Consider the following 19,033-nt stretch of genomic DNA (forward strand, 5'->3'; position numbering starts at 1 on the left):
GTATGTTTGTAACCGACTTCTTTGGGCGCGATTTTGACCCACTTTAAACGGCCAGATTTCGTTCAAACTTTGTAGATTTATTTCACAATTATACTATTTACTGTTCCTTAATTGATTCCTAGATTCATTTAGATTTTTTACTTTTTTGTTAATTTTATCATAAAAGCGTGTTTTTTAGTTTTTTGAACTATATTTATTTTATTATAGAATCAAAGTCAGAGACATAAGTAGTGATAGTGACATAATTATTGGTTTGAGACTTGAGGGTTCGGTTCGGTTAAGCATTATTGTGTGCCTAATGCAGGGTAAGCATTAATGATTAGGAGTACCGGTTAAGCATTCAAGTTATGAGTATTGCTTATTCAACATTAGTGATATAAACTTTTCTGATTGAGCGTGTTGAGTTACAGTTGCAGGAGAGCTAGATTACTAGAGAGGAGAGCTAGATTACTACAGTCATAATGGTTTAATAGGAAAATATTGTTTGTGGACTATTGTACTGTTTCGTTATGGATATAAGTCAACCAATTTGTTTCTGTGTTATTCGATGTGACTTTTCAACTATTTTGCCACCCACAAAAAGGAAATGTCCTTGTATGTTCTTAATATTCCTAAGTATGAATGTAGGCTATGAACATAGAAAGTTCTACATTGGATACCTTCTATAAGTACGCTCACAATTAATTTAGAGAAATGTCTAAAGGAAATATTTATGAACAATTTGATGATTATATCGAGTACACGAATGCAGCGAGTAGTGGTACTTCAAATAATAAACTCTGTTATTTAGCTTATAGCTCTTTCGTTCCATGATTGCTGGTTAAGTGTTAGTGGTTGAGTTAGGCTGGTTAAATATAGCGAGAGAATATTGACGAGATATTGAAATAACTGTGTCACGAGTACCTAAACGATATTATTATTTTATTAATTTTGGAATTAAACAGATTTGTACAGGTATTAGATATCAGAGCTAAATAACTTAAGTTATCTCTGTTGGTATTCTGCATGAACAAGAGGAACTGTTGGTCTATTGAAAAGCACACCATTCTCGATCCTCGTTTCCGTAAATGCGGTGGTGAGATGAGCTGAGTGAGATGAGTATTGTTAGTGCGAAAATGTGATGAGACGCTGAAGTAGTGTTAGTTGTCATATAAAGAAAATATCCTTGTTGCTACAAACCCTATGTTACTTATCAGAGTTGTAAACATAAGATGAGCCATTATAGCCGACATCGTATGAAATATTTTAATTTATTTGGGGTGTTCAATGAACCATATTTAATCTTTTAGATTTTGATGGATTCGGTTTAAGTTTTAAAAAGTATTTTGTTAATTCATTGAAGAAAGCAAATTTAATTTAGTTTTCTTGTGGTGGGAATTCTAATACACATAGTCTAAAATAGCATTTTTGTAGTCAGGATACCCTTATAGTAGCCAGATAAGGAACACACTTGCTCTCTGAGATTTCTTATTACAGATATCTTTGGCGAATAAAGATTGGGGTGTCGCCTGCTAGATGAAGTGATGCGCTGGGAGTCGAGTAGAGAATGGATGTGAACAAACTTAACTCAAGCAGGTAGCGCCCTGAGGAGAGTCCTGAGTGGTTGAATGAATTAATACGGACTAAAGAAAGACGGAGAATAAGATGCTTCACTCGAGTACGAATGAGAGGTCAGAACGCGTCGGAGAAGAGGATACTGACATGCTTGAAAAGTTTTTGTGGCCAAGGACAGTGGAGCCTAGATTGAGTGGTACCTATGCACACTGGGTAGAGAAATAATTTGCGTGGTCAAAGGCTATTTGAAAATATGTAATTCATCGGAAATAGATCTATCATATGGAAATGGATGGAACTATTACCAGAGCAAAGATATGAGAAGTAGTAACAGAAGTGAGGTGAGGTGAGGTGAGGCGTCAATTGCGGCGCAATTGTGGTCGGATGGCCGACTGTGGCAGAGTGATTTTTAATCTGTGGTGCGGAGAGGCGCGGTGCGGTGCAGCGCCAATTTTTGGCGTGCTTTTGAATTTGACGTTTTGTTGTTTTCATATATTCTCTTTCAGTGTAAAACAAAAGGAAGTAATAAAAATCTTTGTCTGGATTAATAATTGTTTATATTATAATATGAATAAACAAAGTGCATTTATTAATGAAAAATGCGATGTACCTGTAACATTCGGCCAAATGTCACAGGCACATCGCATTGATCCATTTATATTGCTGGTTGTTAATACTTTATGTCACTTATTAAATACTTTTCTATTTTATATTTTAGAATGTTCAGTCTTGCTTGGAGTTATGAAATGTCAGCTGATATTTGCAATGTCTTATATAATGGAGATATGATAAAATAGTGGATAAAGATGTATTAATGTAAATGTTGATGATTATGGAAGAATATATTGTATTTCTGGAATTCCTTCTGAGCGTTTTCATAGCATAAAAAATGCTATGCAATAGCTTTACCGCGGCAGTCTCCGAGTGCCACACGTATTTTTTTTATTTCAAAAACTTAAGCAACAACAACAAATTATAACACATAATAAACAACGAAATCCAAAAACACACACATCGAAACACAAACTTAATTACTTTTGAACTAATATGATTCTTAGATGGTAGAACCCTATGTGGTTCGACTCCGGCGGCACCACTGCCACACCTAGAAGTTTTCCGTTTCCGTTTTGAAGGGTGTGGTAAGGGAGACATACTTTTTCGAGGCGTTCCAGCTTAGTCCTCAGGGCTAGCGGCGCATCTGTGGGAAACCTCAGGTAGGAATATCTAATCCTATCTGGGGTAGATTACAGATATCCATGGGCGGCAGTAGCCACTTACCATCAGGTGGACTGCATGCTAGTCTGCTACTCCTATATTATTTATATTTATTATAAATTATTTATTTAAAAAAATGATTTATTATTGCTACCTTGAATAATATACAAATAAACTTATATTATGTTGGAAACAGCGACATCTATGAAGCTTCAGCCGAATCTTTTTGGAATCACCAGGAGTTGCTTCGCACGTAGTTAGCTGACTGAATCGTTCGGTTTATTCTCAACAGATGGCGTTGTAACCAACTTTTATAACATAGTATATTTAATGAAGAAAAGTACCTTTTAAAATACTTTGCTACGGAAAATACAATAAAAAATAGAAAACTCAATTGATTTACTATTTTTTTCCTTGTAGTAGTATAATTCAAATGAAATATAATTTCTTATTAATAATAATTACAATAGAAATAAAAAACTAAACAGGATTTAAAATAAAAACGAATACAATTAGCACAAAAAATTTATAAAAAGAATAAATGAGCCAAATCGCAAAAGTAAATTAATAAATCGTAATTATTAAATTAGTTTTATTTTAAGTGTTATATTTTTTATTGTTTCAGGATCGATCAATCTTCAACCACGGATGGCGGCAGGGAAAAAAATATGAACCGACTCAACGGTATCCTGAACTTGAAGACACCACTTATAAGCACCAAGACTTTGGGGTAAGTATGTAATTATAAACACTTACTATAAGTCAGCGACATATAAGACAGTGGATGGTGATTGGTGGTGGATGGTGACAATTTTTATGGTAGCATTGTTGTTTGTTTTTTTTTCATTTTTTATATATGTAAATTTTGTAAATAGGTTCTTTTATATTTTTAGTTTAATTTATTATTTTTATTTTTTAGTAATATGTATAAGTAGAATTTTAAATATATGAATTAATTAACTGAGAAAAAGAAGTTAGCGACCTGTTTTACGAAATTGCTATATTTTTGTTCTATAGATTTTTGTTGTTTGTGTTCTGCAGGTTTTTTAGTTATCTTTTACCATCTGCATAGATTAAATTATTAATAAAGGCTGGTTGTGACCATAAAATAGACAGTAGCTTTAAAAATAAAACATTTGCAATACTTGTTGTTCGGTGTAACTGAACTAAGTTACTTTACAGAATTTTCGCTAGATGGCGCTGTATCCAAATATTTTAACATAAAGAATTGTGAACGTAATGAATACGTAAAAACACTATAGTTAATATAAAATGAAGTAAATATATTTTAATATTGAAATAATTTTATTTCCGTGATATATAAAATATAAATAGGTATACCATGACTATGTATGCAATGTATGCTTCTGTGAAAGTGTACGGGCTTAATTAAAATAATATAATTATTATTTATTTTACTACGCAAAGTTGTTTCACTTTGCTTACTGGTGTTTATAAGGAATATATTCTGTTTTGTTATTGTTTTCTTTGTATTACTATCCCACAGCTGAGCTGGCTCTAGAACTAGAAGGTTACAGACTATTTAACTGGTCAAGTACGAATACTTGAAGTAATTTTATGTCTGAACAAGAAAAAAGTGAAACGCGCTTTACGCTTGAGCACATTTTATTTGCCACGGCACGTGTCTGGTACGCTCTATGCCTGAACAAGAATAACACGAAAAACGCTCTACGCCTGAGCACATTTATGTGCCACTGCACCTGTCTGGCACGCTCTATGCCTGAACAAGAATAACACGAAAAACGCTCTACGCCTGAGCACATTTATGTGCCACTGCACGTGTCTGGTACGCTCTATGCCTGAACAATAATAAAAAACACGAAACACGCTCTACGTCAGAGCACATTATATCTGCCACGGCACGCGTCTGATACGCTCTATGCCTGAACAAAAAGAAAAGCACCAAATAATATTAGGCCTAAGCACATAATACACTTTGTCTAAGCACAATTAGGCAATTTGGTAAACTCAGACCATGCCTTGGGTTCAATAAACTAGATATAGGTAATATATATGACGCTTACCTAACATGTCACCTAGTTTCAGACGCTAGGTGCCGTAATGCAAGATTCATGTCATCTTTGATAAATGTCTTCCGGTGAATGTGAGACGCTTGTGTGAGATTCTACTATGATTTTTATACTTACAACACTTTGTAACTATCTCTATATTCGGTAGGTACTATACCTTTACCATGAGTTTTTACGTTTTGACAAATTTGACTGTTTTGGTATTTGGTACCATACGATTTACTAGTTCTGACACAATCCGCTAGGGGCGCTGATTGGAAATTGTATGGGCAAATACGTAAACGAATACCAAAAAAGTCATATTTGTCAAAACGTAAAAACTCATGGTAGGGGTACAGTCCTCTTTTAGTTATGGTTTAAACACATTTTAAATCGTTTAGGTAAGAAGCCTTTGTGGTTCGATTTCAGCAGCACCACGGCCACATCTATTTTTGCTTAAAAACAGAAGTGTTAAGCGCTGCTGTGTTATGGTTTACAGGGTGTGGTAAAATAAACATACTTTTTCGAGACATTCAACTTATTCCTCAGGGGTAGCGGCGCATCTGTGGCCGTCTTAAGATAGGAATGTAATCCTATCTGGGGTTGATTATAAATGTCCATGGGCGGCATTGGCCACTTACCATCAGATGGAATGCACGCTCGTCTGCTGCTCCTTTGTAAAGACTCGTTTGTTTACTGAAAATTCCTTTCCTAATAACATACCCGCAAATAATATAAATACCTTATGCGAACCTTTTGCGTTGGGTTGGTTTTCTTATTTACAAATATACTCGTAAATAGACGTAGTAGTCAGTGAGGGATTTGGAGATGGCGGTGTCATAAGCGGAAGCGGACGAATTAGCGAAAATATTATTTTACTGGTAATTAAATTGAATATGGGTTGGTGTAATGTGTATGATATTTTGTGTGTGTCTATTATACCAAGTCTTAGATAATCTAGGTACTCTTTTGCTATTTTTATTTTTGAACAATTAATATTATGCTAAACTTTTTTCCTGAAAAATATTCTTTTTCTGTGCAATAATAATTGACTTTCGAACTTTAATAGGAAACAGGTATATTATAATTACGATTTATTAATGAAGGTGGTAGAAAGAACCCTTAGTGATTCGACTCAAGCGGCACTACCGCCACACCTATTTCTGCCTAATAACAGCCGTGTTAAGCGCCGCTGTGTTTCGTTTTGAAGGGTGTGGTAAGGGAGACAAACTTTTTCGAGGCGTTCCAACTTTTTCCTCATAGGCAGCACCACGTTTTTAGCTGACCTCAATTAGGAATCGAATCTTATCTAGGGTTGATTACAGATATCCATGGGCGGCAGTAGCCACTTACCATCAGGTGGACTGCATGCTCATCTGCAACTCCTACATAATAAAAAAAAAAGTTAGCGATGTTTTTCATTTAATTATTTTTTTAACCCGCTGTCTTCCTATAACGTACCTTCAATACAAATTTCTGTCAATGATGTTCGGGTCGAATGTGGGTAGTTACTGTCACTTCGTATTTTTCCCGGATTGGTCTCTACTGGTTTGGGGTCTTATTATTTTAGAAGAGGCCGCATTTTCGTGGTATCACATTTTTTTTCATAAAATAGGAGTGGAAAATTAGCATGAAGTTTGTTAACATTACTTGAATTTGATCCTTATAAGCGACACTATCCGATAATGTAAAAATATAGTTTTTTTTTTCAAAATTCACTCGTTCTATAGCCGTATATATTTATAATAAATGTTTGTCTGTATGTATTTATAGAATCATAAAGTATGCATTTGATTATGTAATGATCTTTAGCAAAGTGTTGTGCATGAGCCCACGAAGGTTTCTGAGTTGGTACAACCAATTTTCGACAGATGGCGCCACTGTCACTCCAATGAAGGTACAAATGTTTAATTATAAATTATATCGTGATATTTTTTTAAAACGTGGGCCGAGCCGCGGGTACATCTAGTTAGTTAGTTAGTGCAAAACCATACGTCTGTTACTAAATGAATGTTGCCAATCTATATCTGCCACTGAGTACTATGAACTACAAATCAGTCCCACTTCATTTAAGGTGAAGATGCACTACAGCTACAGTTCGACTGCGGTTAAACCCCACTACAGATGTTTCAACCTGAACTGTTGAATTTAGTAATTATGATGTTCTGACTAGGTTTTAGGTTCGAATCCCGGCCAGAAATTTGAATTATTTTAGATTTATATTCAACTGTTGTATTAAGTAATTATGACGCTCGGTCTGACAAACGGCTCTGGGTTCGATTCCCGGCCAGAAATTTAAATTATTTTAGATTTCTTATCTGAGTGTTTGTATGTTATTGTGTGTACGTCTACCCACGAACAAAACATTTTCACACATTTTTGAAAACTTTCCTACAGAAGTGTAATGCATATTTTTTCCTCACAACGTTTTTCTTCACTGCTTAAACTTAATAATACAAAATAATAAAAAAAATATATATATAATGCAGTAGTTCAATATTATGGATTATATAGTACCTGGGATTTGAACCAAGGACCTCTAGTGTAAGAGTCCGAGACACTGAGAGCCTACTTCATTAGGCTATCACTGTTTCTAATTCTACTTCAAGTCTTAATAAATCAGCCTCTACAAATTAGTCTCTACATAAGATGGAATCAGTAGACTCTACCTCACTGCTTAATTACTGAGAAACAATTTTAATTAATCCCTATGAACGACTCTATGTAGATCCCGTTTTGAGTAGGTTGGTAGTATTGGTGGCATAAAAGGTAAGCTTTTTGTCATATAGGGGTAGCAAACGAGCATGTAGTCCACCTGATGGTAAGTGGCTACTGCCGCCCATGGATATCAGTAATCAATGCTAGATAAGATTACATTTATATCTGAGGTCAGCCACAAATGATCCACTACTCCCGAGGACTAAGCTGGAATGCCCCAGAAAAATATGTCTATCTTACCCCACCCTTCGAACCAGAACACAGCAGCACCTAACACTGCTGTTATTAGGCAAAAATAAGTGTGGTGGCCGTGCTTCCGGAGTTAAACCTTACAGGATTTTGTTACCTTCATCATCATCAACCCATTACTGTCCCACTGCTAGGCACGGGTCTCCTCTCAGAGTGAGAAGGATTAGGATTAGTCCACCCCGCTGGCCAAGTGCATATTGGTAGACTTCACATACCTTTAAGATTTTTGTTTTTTTTTTCTTTATAAATTTCTCAGGTATGCAGGTTTCTTCACGATGTTTTCCTTCGCCGTTTAAGCAAGTGATAATTAATTTCTAATACGCACACAAATTAGAAAATCTGAGGTGCCTGGGATTTGAACCTAGGACCCCTCGATCGAGAGGCCGCGTTTCTTAACCACTAGGCTATCACTCCTTTTTTACCTTCGAACGTTCGTTTACTGCTTTTTTGCTACCTTCGAATGATCTTATCTTCACTTATTTGTCGGTAACGCCCATTCCCAGCAGTGAGACAGCCGAATGTGACACTAATCCCATTTGTAACTTAAGTTATTTTAGTTCCAAATGTTCCATTTTAGTTACAAATGGTTAACCATTTGGAACTAAAATTGACAGTCCCAAAACTACTCTTTTACAAAATAGAGATACAAAAATAAAATTCCATTTTTCAAAATATATTCCAGTTGTCATCGCAATTCCGAGCGATAGTCTGATTTATTGGAAATAAATCGCCTTTCAGGCTTTATCTGCGGATGCTTTTCAGTTACGGTTTTCCAAAAATATCATGTGTGTTACAAATGAATTCATATTCAAAGAACTTTTAAAATAAGCCTTTTAGTGATATCTTTTTTTGCCGTTTTCTGAGGAAACCCTTTAATTTTATACTCATTTTGTGGTGGTGATTTAAACTAAGTTGACGTCCATGTTGGATTTTGTGACGTCATCAAACTACTTGATTACTATCATCCATAGACATCTGTAATCAACCGTAGATAAGATGAGATTCTAAATTAAGGTCGACTAAAAATACGGTGCTACCCCTGATGACGAGGACTAAGTTCGAACGCCGTAAATATGTCGAACCACAAGAGGTTCTACCTTCAAAACTACGCCCTTCACACCGGAACATAGCAGCTCTTAACACTGCTGTTATTAGAAAGACATAGGTGTGGCGGTGGTGCCGCTGGAGTCGATTAACAAGAGGTTCTACCACCTTCAAAATTACGCTCTTTACATCGGAACACAGCAGCACTCAACACTGCTGTTATTAGACAGATATAGATGTGGCGGTGGTGTCGCCGGAGTCGAACCACAAGGGTTTCTTCCATGTTCAAAACTTCATCCTTCATACCTCAACACAGCAGCACTTAACACTACTGTTATGAGGCAAAAATAGGTGTGGCGGTGGTGCTGAAGGTAGGTACAGTTTTTCAGATAAATGTGACACTGGTAATGTACCCTTACCATGAGTTTTTACGTTTTCACAAATATGACTGTTTTGGTATTTATTTACGTATTTGCCCATACAATTTCTAATCAGCGCCCCTAGCGGATTGTATCAAAACTTGGAATTGTATGGGCCAATACGTAAACAAATACCAAAACAGTCATATTTGTCAAAACGTAAAAACTCATGGTAAGGTTACTGATGCAGTACATAATTCTTCCTTTTGTCATCAACTTCAGTAAATTGTCGAAGAATAAAATTGCAACGTTGCATATTCCTTTCAATTTAGATTTAAATGCCAATTTCTCCCATTCCGATTTTCTGTACCGTGAAATGGATTGAATTTTAATAGATTTCTGTGATTAATGTTCGTTTTGATTACAGATTTAAGCTGATAGAACCCTTTATAGTTCGACTTCGGTGGTACCACCGACATACCTATTTCTGCTTAATGACAGTAAGCGCTGCTGTGTTCTGGTTTGAAGGGTGTGGTAAGGGAGATATACTTTTCTAAGCTCTTCCAGCTTAGTCCTCATGTAGCGGTGTATTTGTGGCCGACCTCAGGTATAAATCTAATCTTATCTGCGGTTGATTACAGATTGCTACTATCCATGGGTGGCATCTGTAATCCCCATCTGTAAGCCCTTACCATCAGGTGGACTGCTCGTCTGCTACTCCTATGTTTATATATACCTATAGTCTGTAACACACTAGATAATTATTATAAAAACAAAAAACCCAACTGCTGAAAAATATAACCTATGTCACTCCCACAATTTAGACGAATCCAACGACACCTCATATGTTAAAATCAGTCCAGACATTAGGACTGCAGGGCGTAACAAAGAATGAGATATATATACAACCTCTCGAAAAACATTACCTTCCGCACATACTAATAGTATACATAGTTGTTATAATATCATTAACTAAAATGTGGGTTTCTGTAATTGTAGTTTGAAAGCCCGCTTTCCGCTCCGTTTATAAATCCGCTATCACTACTACCCTACACAAACCGCACACCCCACTGAACTGTAAACCTCAACATTAATTTATTCTTGGTTTCAGATGGCTGAATATGTTGTAAAGCCTGTTTTAGAGGAACTGGAAATATCAAAATTAAATTAAACCCTTTGTTTCAATTCCAAAGTACATACATATTTGTGCCTAATAACCGCAGTGTTAAGCGCTGCAGTGTTCTGGTTTGAAGGGTGTGGTAAGGTAGACATACTTTACCGTGACGTTCCAGCGTTGTCCTCAGGGGTAGTGGCGCATTTGTGGCCGACTTCAGTGAAGACTCTAATTGTATCATGGGTTTATTTCAGATGTTCATGGGCGGCAGTAGCCACTTACCTTACTTTTGTTATAAAAAATACAGAATGGGTTAACATTGCTACCTCCAAACATGTTACAGTTAAATATAGGTTTTTTACCGGATCTGGGTTTTTTTTATAATGTAAGGGTAGCATACGAGCATGCAGTCCACCTAATGGTAAGTGGCTACTGCCGCCCATGGACATCTGTAATCAACCCCAGATAAGATTAGATTCCTACCTGACGTCGGTCACAAATGCGCCGCTACCCCTGAGGACTAAGCTGAAACGCCTCGGAAAAGTCTGTCTCTCTTACCACATCCTTCAAACTCTAACACAGCAGCTCCTAACACTGCTGTTATTAGGTAGAAATAGGTGTGTGGCTGGGGTGTTTGTACATTCGTCTTTGTGTGTAACCATGACACCTAAACATGATTCTTTTTAGCCAATTGTCCCCCTGTTGACACGGGTACCAGAGGAGTCGCAAATGCATCGCCGGCTTTGAAGGAGAGCTCTTTTTAAACTCTTTCTGAAGAGAATAAATATTTTACTTGTAATTCCTCTAGATATTCTCAGAAACTCTACCAATAGAGCTTATAACTATACGCTTAACTAAAGCCCTCTCTGTCAGCTTAAGAATTCCTTGAATCCAGTCTTGTAAGTTTTCTCTCAAGGAAATAAATCAAAAAGTAATATTCAACTCTACATTGCAAAAAGGAAATTGCGAAGTTACGAGATCAGCTCTAGCTAAGACGTAGCTTACAAGTACCCTTAGTTTGAGTTTTTACGTTTTTACAAAAATTACTGTTTTCGTTTTGGTTTACGTATTTCCCATATTATTCCAATCAGTTTAGATACAATCGACTAGGGGCGCTGATTGGAAATGTATGGGCAAATACGTAAACAATATCAAAAAAAGTCATTTTTGTAAAAACGTAAAAACTCATACTAAGGGTAAAGTTCTAGATGCAGAGTTCACTGTTAGAAATCTCAAAGGTATGTGAAGTCTACCAATACGCACTTGTCCAGCGCGGTGGACTATGGTCTAATCCTTCTCATTATGAGAGGAGACCCGTGCCCAGCAGAGGGACAGTAATCGGTTGTTGATGTGATGATGACCCTATAACTAAGGGGCTGAGTTTCAACAAGACTACGTCTTTGATGTTCCTTCAACTACTTTCACATACAAAAATACACGGATCAGATTTTTGTATATAAAGATACAAAGATAAGATTTATTTCTAAAAAGAAAAGCGTAGAAACCTCAGTGTAAGCCTCGAATTTATTATTTACTACGAGAAGAAGCTTCATCTTAATCATAAAATCTTATGAGCATCTGCGAACATTTCATTAGACCCTACGAATGAATGACGGTACTCTGATTTATATGAGTTGCGTAGTTTTAGGGTTACGTACCCAAAGGGTTAAAACGGAACCCTGACGGAACTCCGCTGACTGTCCGTTTGTCACAGGGCCCTATCTCCTGAACCGTAATAGATATATACTTCATTTTTTACAGAGAAGGTATAAAGGTGGCCGCTATAACAACATATATGCAACAATGCAACTTTTGAATAATGATAATGAATGATATAAGGAATGTATAATATTATATGAATACTAGCAAATTTGACTACATTTACTAACGAATTAGGCATTCCTGTAATGTAAGTGAATATGATTTAATAAATAAATAAATATTAAAAAAATAGAAAATTAAGGTGGTCGTCATAAAAGAAACCATTATTTCTCGACGTTTTTCGCTTTATCTATTGAACCGTAATATCTGCTGTTCAGCTGTTCAAATTTTCACGAAGTAGTTACTTCAGTGGCTGCTATAATAAGTAATAAAAATATTAAAAATTAAAAAAAAATGTAAATGTTGGTGGTACGGAACCCTCCGTGTGGTTCGTATTGCACTTGGACAATTATTACTAGACTGCGGAGGGTAATGTTATGTATGTATGTATGTGTGTATGTAATAATAATAATAATAATAAAATCATTTATTCGCAGTTGTAGCCACATGCACACATACATAAAAATAAAAATAAAAACACAATGATATAAAAAATAGACAACACAAAAAAGAAATGATAATTAAACACAATAAAACCTACTCGTAAAACAAAGTATAAAAAATAATGACTTAAAAACAATAATATAACAATTTTGACAAGTGTGCTGCAGCATAACACCGCGAAATGGGCCGAACTCAGCAATGCCATTGCCGGTGACACCGCACAAGAATGCTGATTTTCAGTCCGCCGTTGTTTTGGGGCAACTCGCACGACCGTACGCGCATCCCATCGGCACCAAATTATAAAAACGGCACAAAATGATATGTATGTATGTATGTATGTATGTATGTATGTCGTGGGAGGGAAATAGGCTATATTCCTCAACTATTTGATTTATTGTTATAGTACTTATTTACTTATTTTATTTATTTATTTTTGTACACCTTAAACTAAGGGTTACAAAGGGTAAACTTAATGCCTAATGGCATTATCTGCCAGTCGACCCTGGGTGATGGCGATAGCATGTGGTAGGCATAAACATAAGCAGTAATGATAAAATATCAAGAAATACAACTATGGATAAAAACATACAATATCTACATATAGTAATTATAAATAATATATAAATATATAATAAAAATATAATATATACAAATAAATATATACAACACAGTGAATTAAGGAAAGTTGAAAGACTCAAGTATTGGAGGACATACGTAAGTAATGCTCCCGAACCATTCTCATATTCTTATATTGTTTTCTGACACAAAAATGTTTTATAACATTGTCTGTCTGAGTGTCTGGTCTGTCTGGTTTCAGCTCACGGATAAACTGTTTTTTTTTTTAATTTCGAAAATTAAAAATAATAACTACCATATTAACTTCCTTAATTAAGTGCCATATTAAAGTGCAAATGTTATGTACCATAAAAACGCCAGTATATAAGGATATTAAGGATTTTAGATGCAATTTATCGCGCTTTTAATTCACTCTCATCATTTATCTTAAACGCGCCAGTATCTTCAATATAAAACTAGTGATTATTTTAAAAATCACATAATATTGCACCCACGATTTTGACAAATCCAACGACATTTCATATGTGAAAATTCGTCATACCGTTTAGTTTGGAAGACGTGTCAAGGGATGAGACATACATACTCGTACATACAAACAAACATACCTACTCAAAAGACCCTCCGCAATTCAGTAAAAATACGAAGCAAAGATATTTTACACAAAACAATTGCTAAGTAACAAACATCCCACTCAAGCCTTAAGGATCAATATTCCGTGCACTTCCCATTAATTACTAGACCTCTGCGGAACGCCTGTAATCCGGTGTTATAATCAACGCTGTGCACTTGATATGCAAATCTCGATCTTATTCGCTCGGAAGACGGGACGTGCGGATTCGATTTGAGGGGAGCTGACATACGGAGGGAAAGGATGGAGATCAAAATTAAAAAAAAAAAATGTGAGCCGTCACGGGACGCCTGGCAGATGTGAAACATCGACATTATTTTGTAAAAGTAATATGCAGAAAAGAAAATATTGTGATAGGAACTAAATATGTCATAATGATAAAATAAAATATTACGATTTTCTTCCAGATAACGATTACTATTTATTGAATTCGATTGCGCATGGAGACGCGTCGCCACACCGTACACACTACTGCATATAGACTGTATATATATACCATCGTATAGCGTGGCGGCGTTTTACGTGCGGCTATACATGTTTCACATCAACAAGCTTTTGCCTGCCGCTTCGCTCGAAGTCGGATGTCTATGACAGTATAGTAATTGAATTTCAAGGTGGTAGAACCTTTTGTGGTTCGACTCCGGCGGCACCACCGCTATACCTATTTTTGCCTCATAACAGCAGCGTTAAGCACTGCTGTTTTCTGGTTTGAAGGGTACCAGCTTAATCCTCAGGGGTAGCGGTGCATCTGTGGCAGGTAGAAATCTAATCTTATCCCTGAGGACTAAGATGGAAAATTACTAACCTGGAAAATATTAACCACACGCTTCTAAGCAGAACACAGCAGCGCTTAACACTGCTATTATTAGGCAGGAATAGGAGTTGCAATGTTTCCGCCGGAGTCGTATTACACAGAGTTCTACCACCTTCAAAGTTACATCTCAGTGTGTGTCATCCGTCGAATTTAAAGTTTCATCGCAATTATTTATTTCATACATTTTTAAGAGTAAATGCTTGCGTGTCATCCGTGGGTACCGTATGTATCGCAGTTCGGCATAGTAATTCATCTTACTTGTCTGTCAGGCCGCCAGCCTCAAACAGACGGTTCAGCCGGATCTAGCTGTATAATGCAGCCTGCATCTAAGACCTGTATAATGCAGTCCACCTGATGGTAAGCCGCCCATAGACACTTGTAACCAATCCCAGATAAGATTAGATTTCTATCTGAGGTTGAGCACACATGCACCGCTACCTTTGAGGACTTAGCTGGAATGCTTCGGATAAGTATGTCTCTCTTACTACACCCTTCAAACTGAAACATAGCAGTGCTTAACACAGCTGTTATTAGGAAAGAGGTGTGGCGGTGTTGCCACCAGACTGGAACCACGAATCCTACCACCTTCAAAGTTACATCTCAATTATTTATTTCCCCCATATTTTGAGAGACCCAAATGCGTGTCATCCAACTAATCCAAAGTTTCATCGCAATTATTTATTACACACATTTTCAAGAGCTCCAAATGCTTGCGTGTCATCCGTGGGTACCGTATGTATCGCAGTTCGGCATAGTAATTCATCTTACTTGTCTGTCAAGCCGCCAGCCTAAAACAGACGGTTCAGCCGGATCTAGCTGTATAATGCAGACTGCATTTAAGATCTTCGCATTTTTTAATATAGGAGTAGCACGAGCATACAGTCCATCGAAGGTAAGTTACTACCGCTCATAGAAATGTGTAATCTATTCCAGATAAAATTAGATTTCTATCTGAGAACGGCCACAGATGCGACGCTACCTTTAAGGACTGAGCTTGAATGCCTCAGAAAAGTATATCTCCCTTACTTACCTTCGAACCGAAACACAGCAGCGCTTAGCAGTTGTTAAGAGGCAGAAATAGGTGTGGCGGTGGTGACGCCGGAGTGAACCACGAATTCTACCACCTTCAAAGTTTCATATCAATTTATTTTGCACACATTTTGAGAGACCCAAATGCATCCAACGAATCCAAAGTTTCATCATAATTATTTATTTCACACATTTTTAAGAGCTCCAAATTCTTGTTCGACATCCGTGTGTACCATATGTATCGCAGTTCGGCATAGTAATTCATCTTACTTGTCTGTCAGGCCGCCAGCCTCAAACGGACGGTTCAGCCGGATCTAGCTGTATAATGCAGCCTGCATTTAAGAGCTCTGAAATGCTCCGTTTATGGCATCTCCGCCTATGTTTTGACTGTGACGTTGTCTGCATTTATGATTAGTTTATCGGGAAGTTGGCGTGGCGGAGCGGCCACCATACCGGTCTGACGCGCAAAGGGTCCCGGGTTCGATCCCCGGCCAGACAGATGTCTAAGTGATGAATTTAGATTTCTGTTTCTGGGTCTGGGTGTTTGTGTATCTGTCTATGTGTGTGTCCATGGCACCCACGACACAGGGAATCCTAGTGTGGGGCTGTGAGTGTAGAAAGCGTTTATATGTTTATTATTAATTGTGTGGACGCCAGCTGATTTATATAGGTGATATTAATACTCGGCGGGAACGCATCTGTGATCGACTTTAGGCATAGATAAGTAAAGATATCTCACCGCCTTGTAATTGAAGGAAGCCATTAAATGACTGACACATGTAAAATGGCTGACTGTTTTCCCATTACGTCTCCGAGAGTCATGGTGTAATTTACGGGGAACAATGCCGACATGTGTAGTTAAGTGGTGCAAAAACAACACGAAAACGAATAAAAAGTGCGGAAAATATCGTTTTAAATGCTCTAAAAATTACATTTTTTAAATATTTTTCAAACACGAAAATAGATGACAGTGACAATTTGAATTGTCAAAACTGGTTACATTTTCTTGTTAGGAGTGATCAATCTTTACTAATCTATGACTTTAGTTTAAAACCCCTGTTGGCAGAAAGATGAATGAAGTTAGTTACAGATACCGCATGTTATCAATAGCAATCTAATATTTTTTTAAGCTATTTATGTTTCACATATTACTACGTATGTTACTACTACTTATGGGTCAAATCTTGCTACTAAATTTTTTTACTTCCACTTAACCGATTGAACTGAAAATTTAAATACTTATACAATTGATAATCTAAATATATATTTATAACTCAAAGGTGACTGACTGACGTAGTGATATATCAACGCACAGGCCAAACCACTGGACGGATCAGGCTGAAATTTGGCATGCACGTAGATGTTATGACGTAGGCATCCACTAAGAAAGGATTTTGATTAATTCTACCCCTAAGGGGATAAAACAGGGGATGAACGTTTGTATAAATCTTCTTGGGTAATAATATTACTTCGTAACGCGAGCGAAGCCGCGGGCAAAAGCTCGTTTAGTAATAAATTACTATTGCTGATATTGTAACGATGGACTTTGAGTCTAATAAATTTCTTTGATCTAATGAGGTTCGACGAGGAATTTTAAAAGCAGGTATCTCAGATACTGAATAAAGTAACTTTCGTTTCTATGTTACTATTCAATATAAAAAGAATGGCAGCATTTTACTGCTGTTATAATTAAAACAGATGTGGTGGTGGTGCCTCTACCATCAAACCCACGATTTAAGTAATGGTATCTGAAATATTTACCATAATCCTTGATACATTTATCTACAAAACTCGAATAAAAGAATAAATCGAAAGCCGATGTTACATCAATAGCTTTTATTAAATCCAAAATATTTTGGTCTGAAGTACATGACAGGTTGGTTACCAAGAAAATGCCAGTAGAAAATATATTGCATTTGGAAACGAAGAAAATGTATTGTAGTGAATATTTTAGATTCAACACCTGTCTGTGTAAAGGATGTGTTTCACCATCAACGAGAAAGAGAAAGCTAAGTTATTTTATAAAAAAAAGTTGAAGGTGGTAGAACAACTTGTGATGCGACTCCGGCGGCACCACCGCTACACCTATCTCTCTTATAACAGCAGTGTTAAGCGCTTCTGTGTCCTGGTTTGAGGGTGTGGTAAGAGAGACATACTTTTTGAAGGCGTTCCAGCTTAGTTCTCAAGGGTGGCGGTGCATCTTTGGCCGACATTAGGTGGAATTCTAGTATTGTATGGAGTTGATATCAGTTTTCCATGGACTGCAATAGTCACATACCATCAGGTGAAGAACATGCTCGTCTGCTACTCCTATATTAATATTTAACGTCGAAGGCTGTTTTGATGTCTTGTTGCTTTTGCGCGATTCGAAGCAATAGTTTATTTCTGAGATGGTCGCTTCATATTTAAATCACCCAGCATCCACACCTTGTCTGTCACCCAAATGCAGAACTATTGCGTATTGGAAAACAATTATCACTTGCTTAAACGGTGAAGGAAACATCGTGAGGAAACCTGTGTACCTGAGAAATAAAAATAAAGTTTTCAAAGGTATATGAAGTCTACCAATACGCACTCGTCCAGCGCGGTGGACTATGGCCTAATCCTTCTCATTCTGAAAGGAGACCCGTGCCCAGCAGTGGGACAATAATGGGTTGATGATGAGATGAGATGAACATGAGGAGATGTGTATACTGTGTAACTTTATTATCGTTTATAGTTAAACCCGTCAAGGTACAACTTCTCAACTACAAAATTCTAGCACTGACACGTAGTGAGAAAATGAGATGTGTTTCGCAATATAACTTATAGAATAAAATTTGGGATAGTATATTTTGAAAATTTGTGCTATTTCGTATTTATCTTGGTCAAGGTATTGATATCGCATTTTAAATTATTCCTGTCACGGAGTACAGTACGGTGTGTCTCTAGGACCTATTCTTGTCATGATTTATGCTCACGGATCTGGTCCGCATGCGTGCCAATAAAATCCACTTTTTTTTTTTTTTTTTTTATTATAATATAAGAGTAGCAGACGAGCATGCAGTCCACCTGATGGTAAGTGGCTACTGACGCCCATGGACATCTTTAATCAACCCCAGATAGGATTAGGTATTCCTACCTGAGGTCGCCCACAGATGCGCTGCTATCCCTGAGGACTAAGCTGGAACGCCTCGGAAAAGTCTGTCTCCCTTACCACACCCTTCAAACCGGAACACAGCAGCGCCTAACACTGCTGTTATTAGGTAGAAATAGGTGTGGCGGTGGTGCCGCCGGAGTCGAACCACAAAGGGTTCTACCACCTTCATGATACTTTTCCTTCTTTCATAGATACTTTTCCTGTCATGCATGTGATACGCACTCGGGTCGTGAAGATACGGCAAAATGCGTCATGCGTGTATACACCCATTGTTTCATATGCACATGTATATAGGTCGC

The 19,033-nt window shown here is 37.0% G+C and overlaps 1 protein-coding gene across 1 annotated transcript in view; it reads left to right on the forward strand.

The window, feature by feature from the left end:
* Syt7 (Synaptotagmin 7) overlaps positions 1–19,033 on the forward strand; it is a 586,971-nt gene that overhangs the window by 229,347 nt on the left and 338,591 nt on the right. The window contains exon 3 of the mRNA XM_073092479.1: positions 3,395–3,499. Within this exon, the coding sequence (XP_072948580.1) occupies positions 3,395–3,499 (105 nt within the window). The remainder of the gene's footprint in view (positions 1–3,394; positions 3,500–19,033) is intronic.

This window comes from Epargyreus clarus, unplaced genomic scaffold, assembly GCF_041222505.1.
Source record: "Epargyreus clarus isolate Ecla_fem2 unplaced genomic scaffold, WU_Ecla_fem_2.2 ptg000036l, whole genome shotgun sequence".
Classification (NCBI taxonomy): domain Eukaryota; kingdom Metazoa; phylum Arthropoda; class Insecta; order Lepidoptera; family Hesperiidae; genus Epargyreus; species Epargyreus clarus.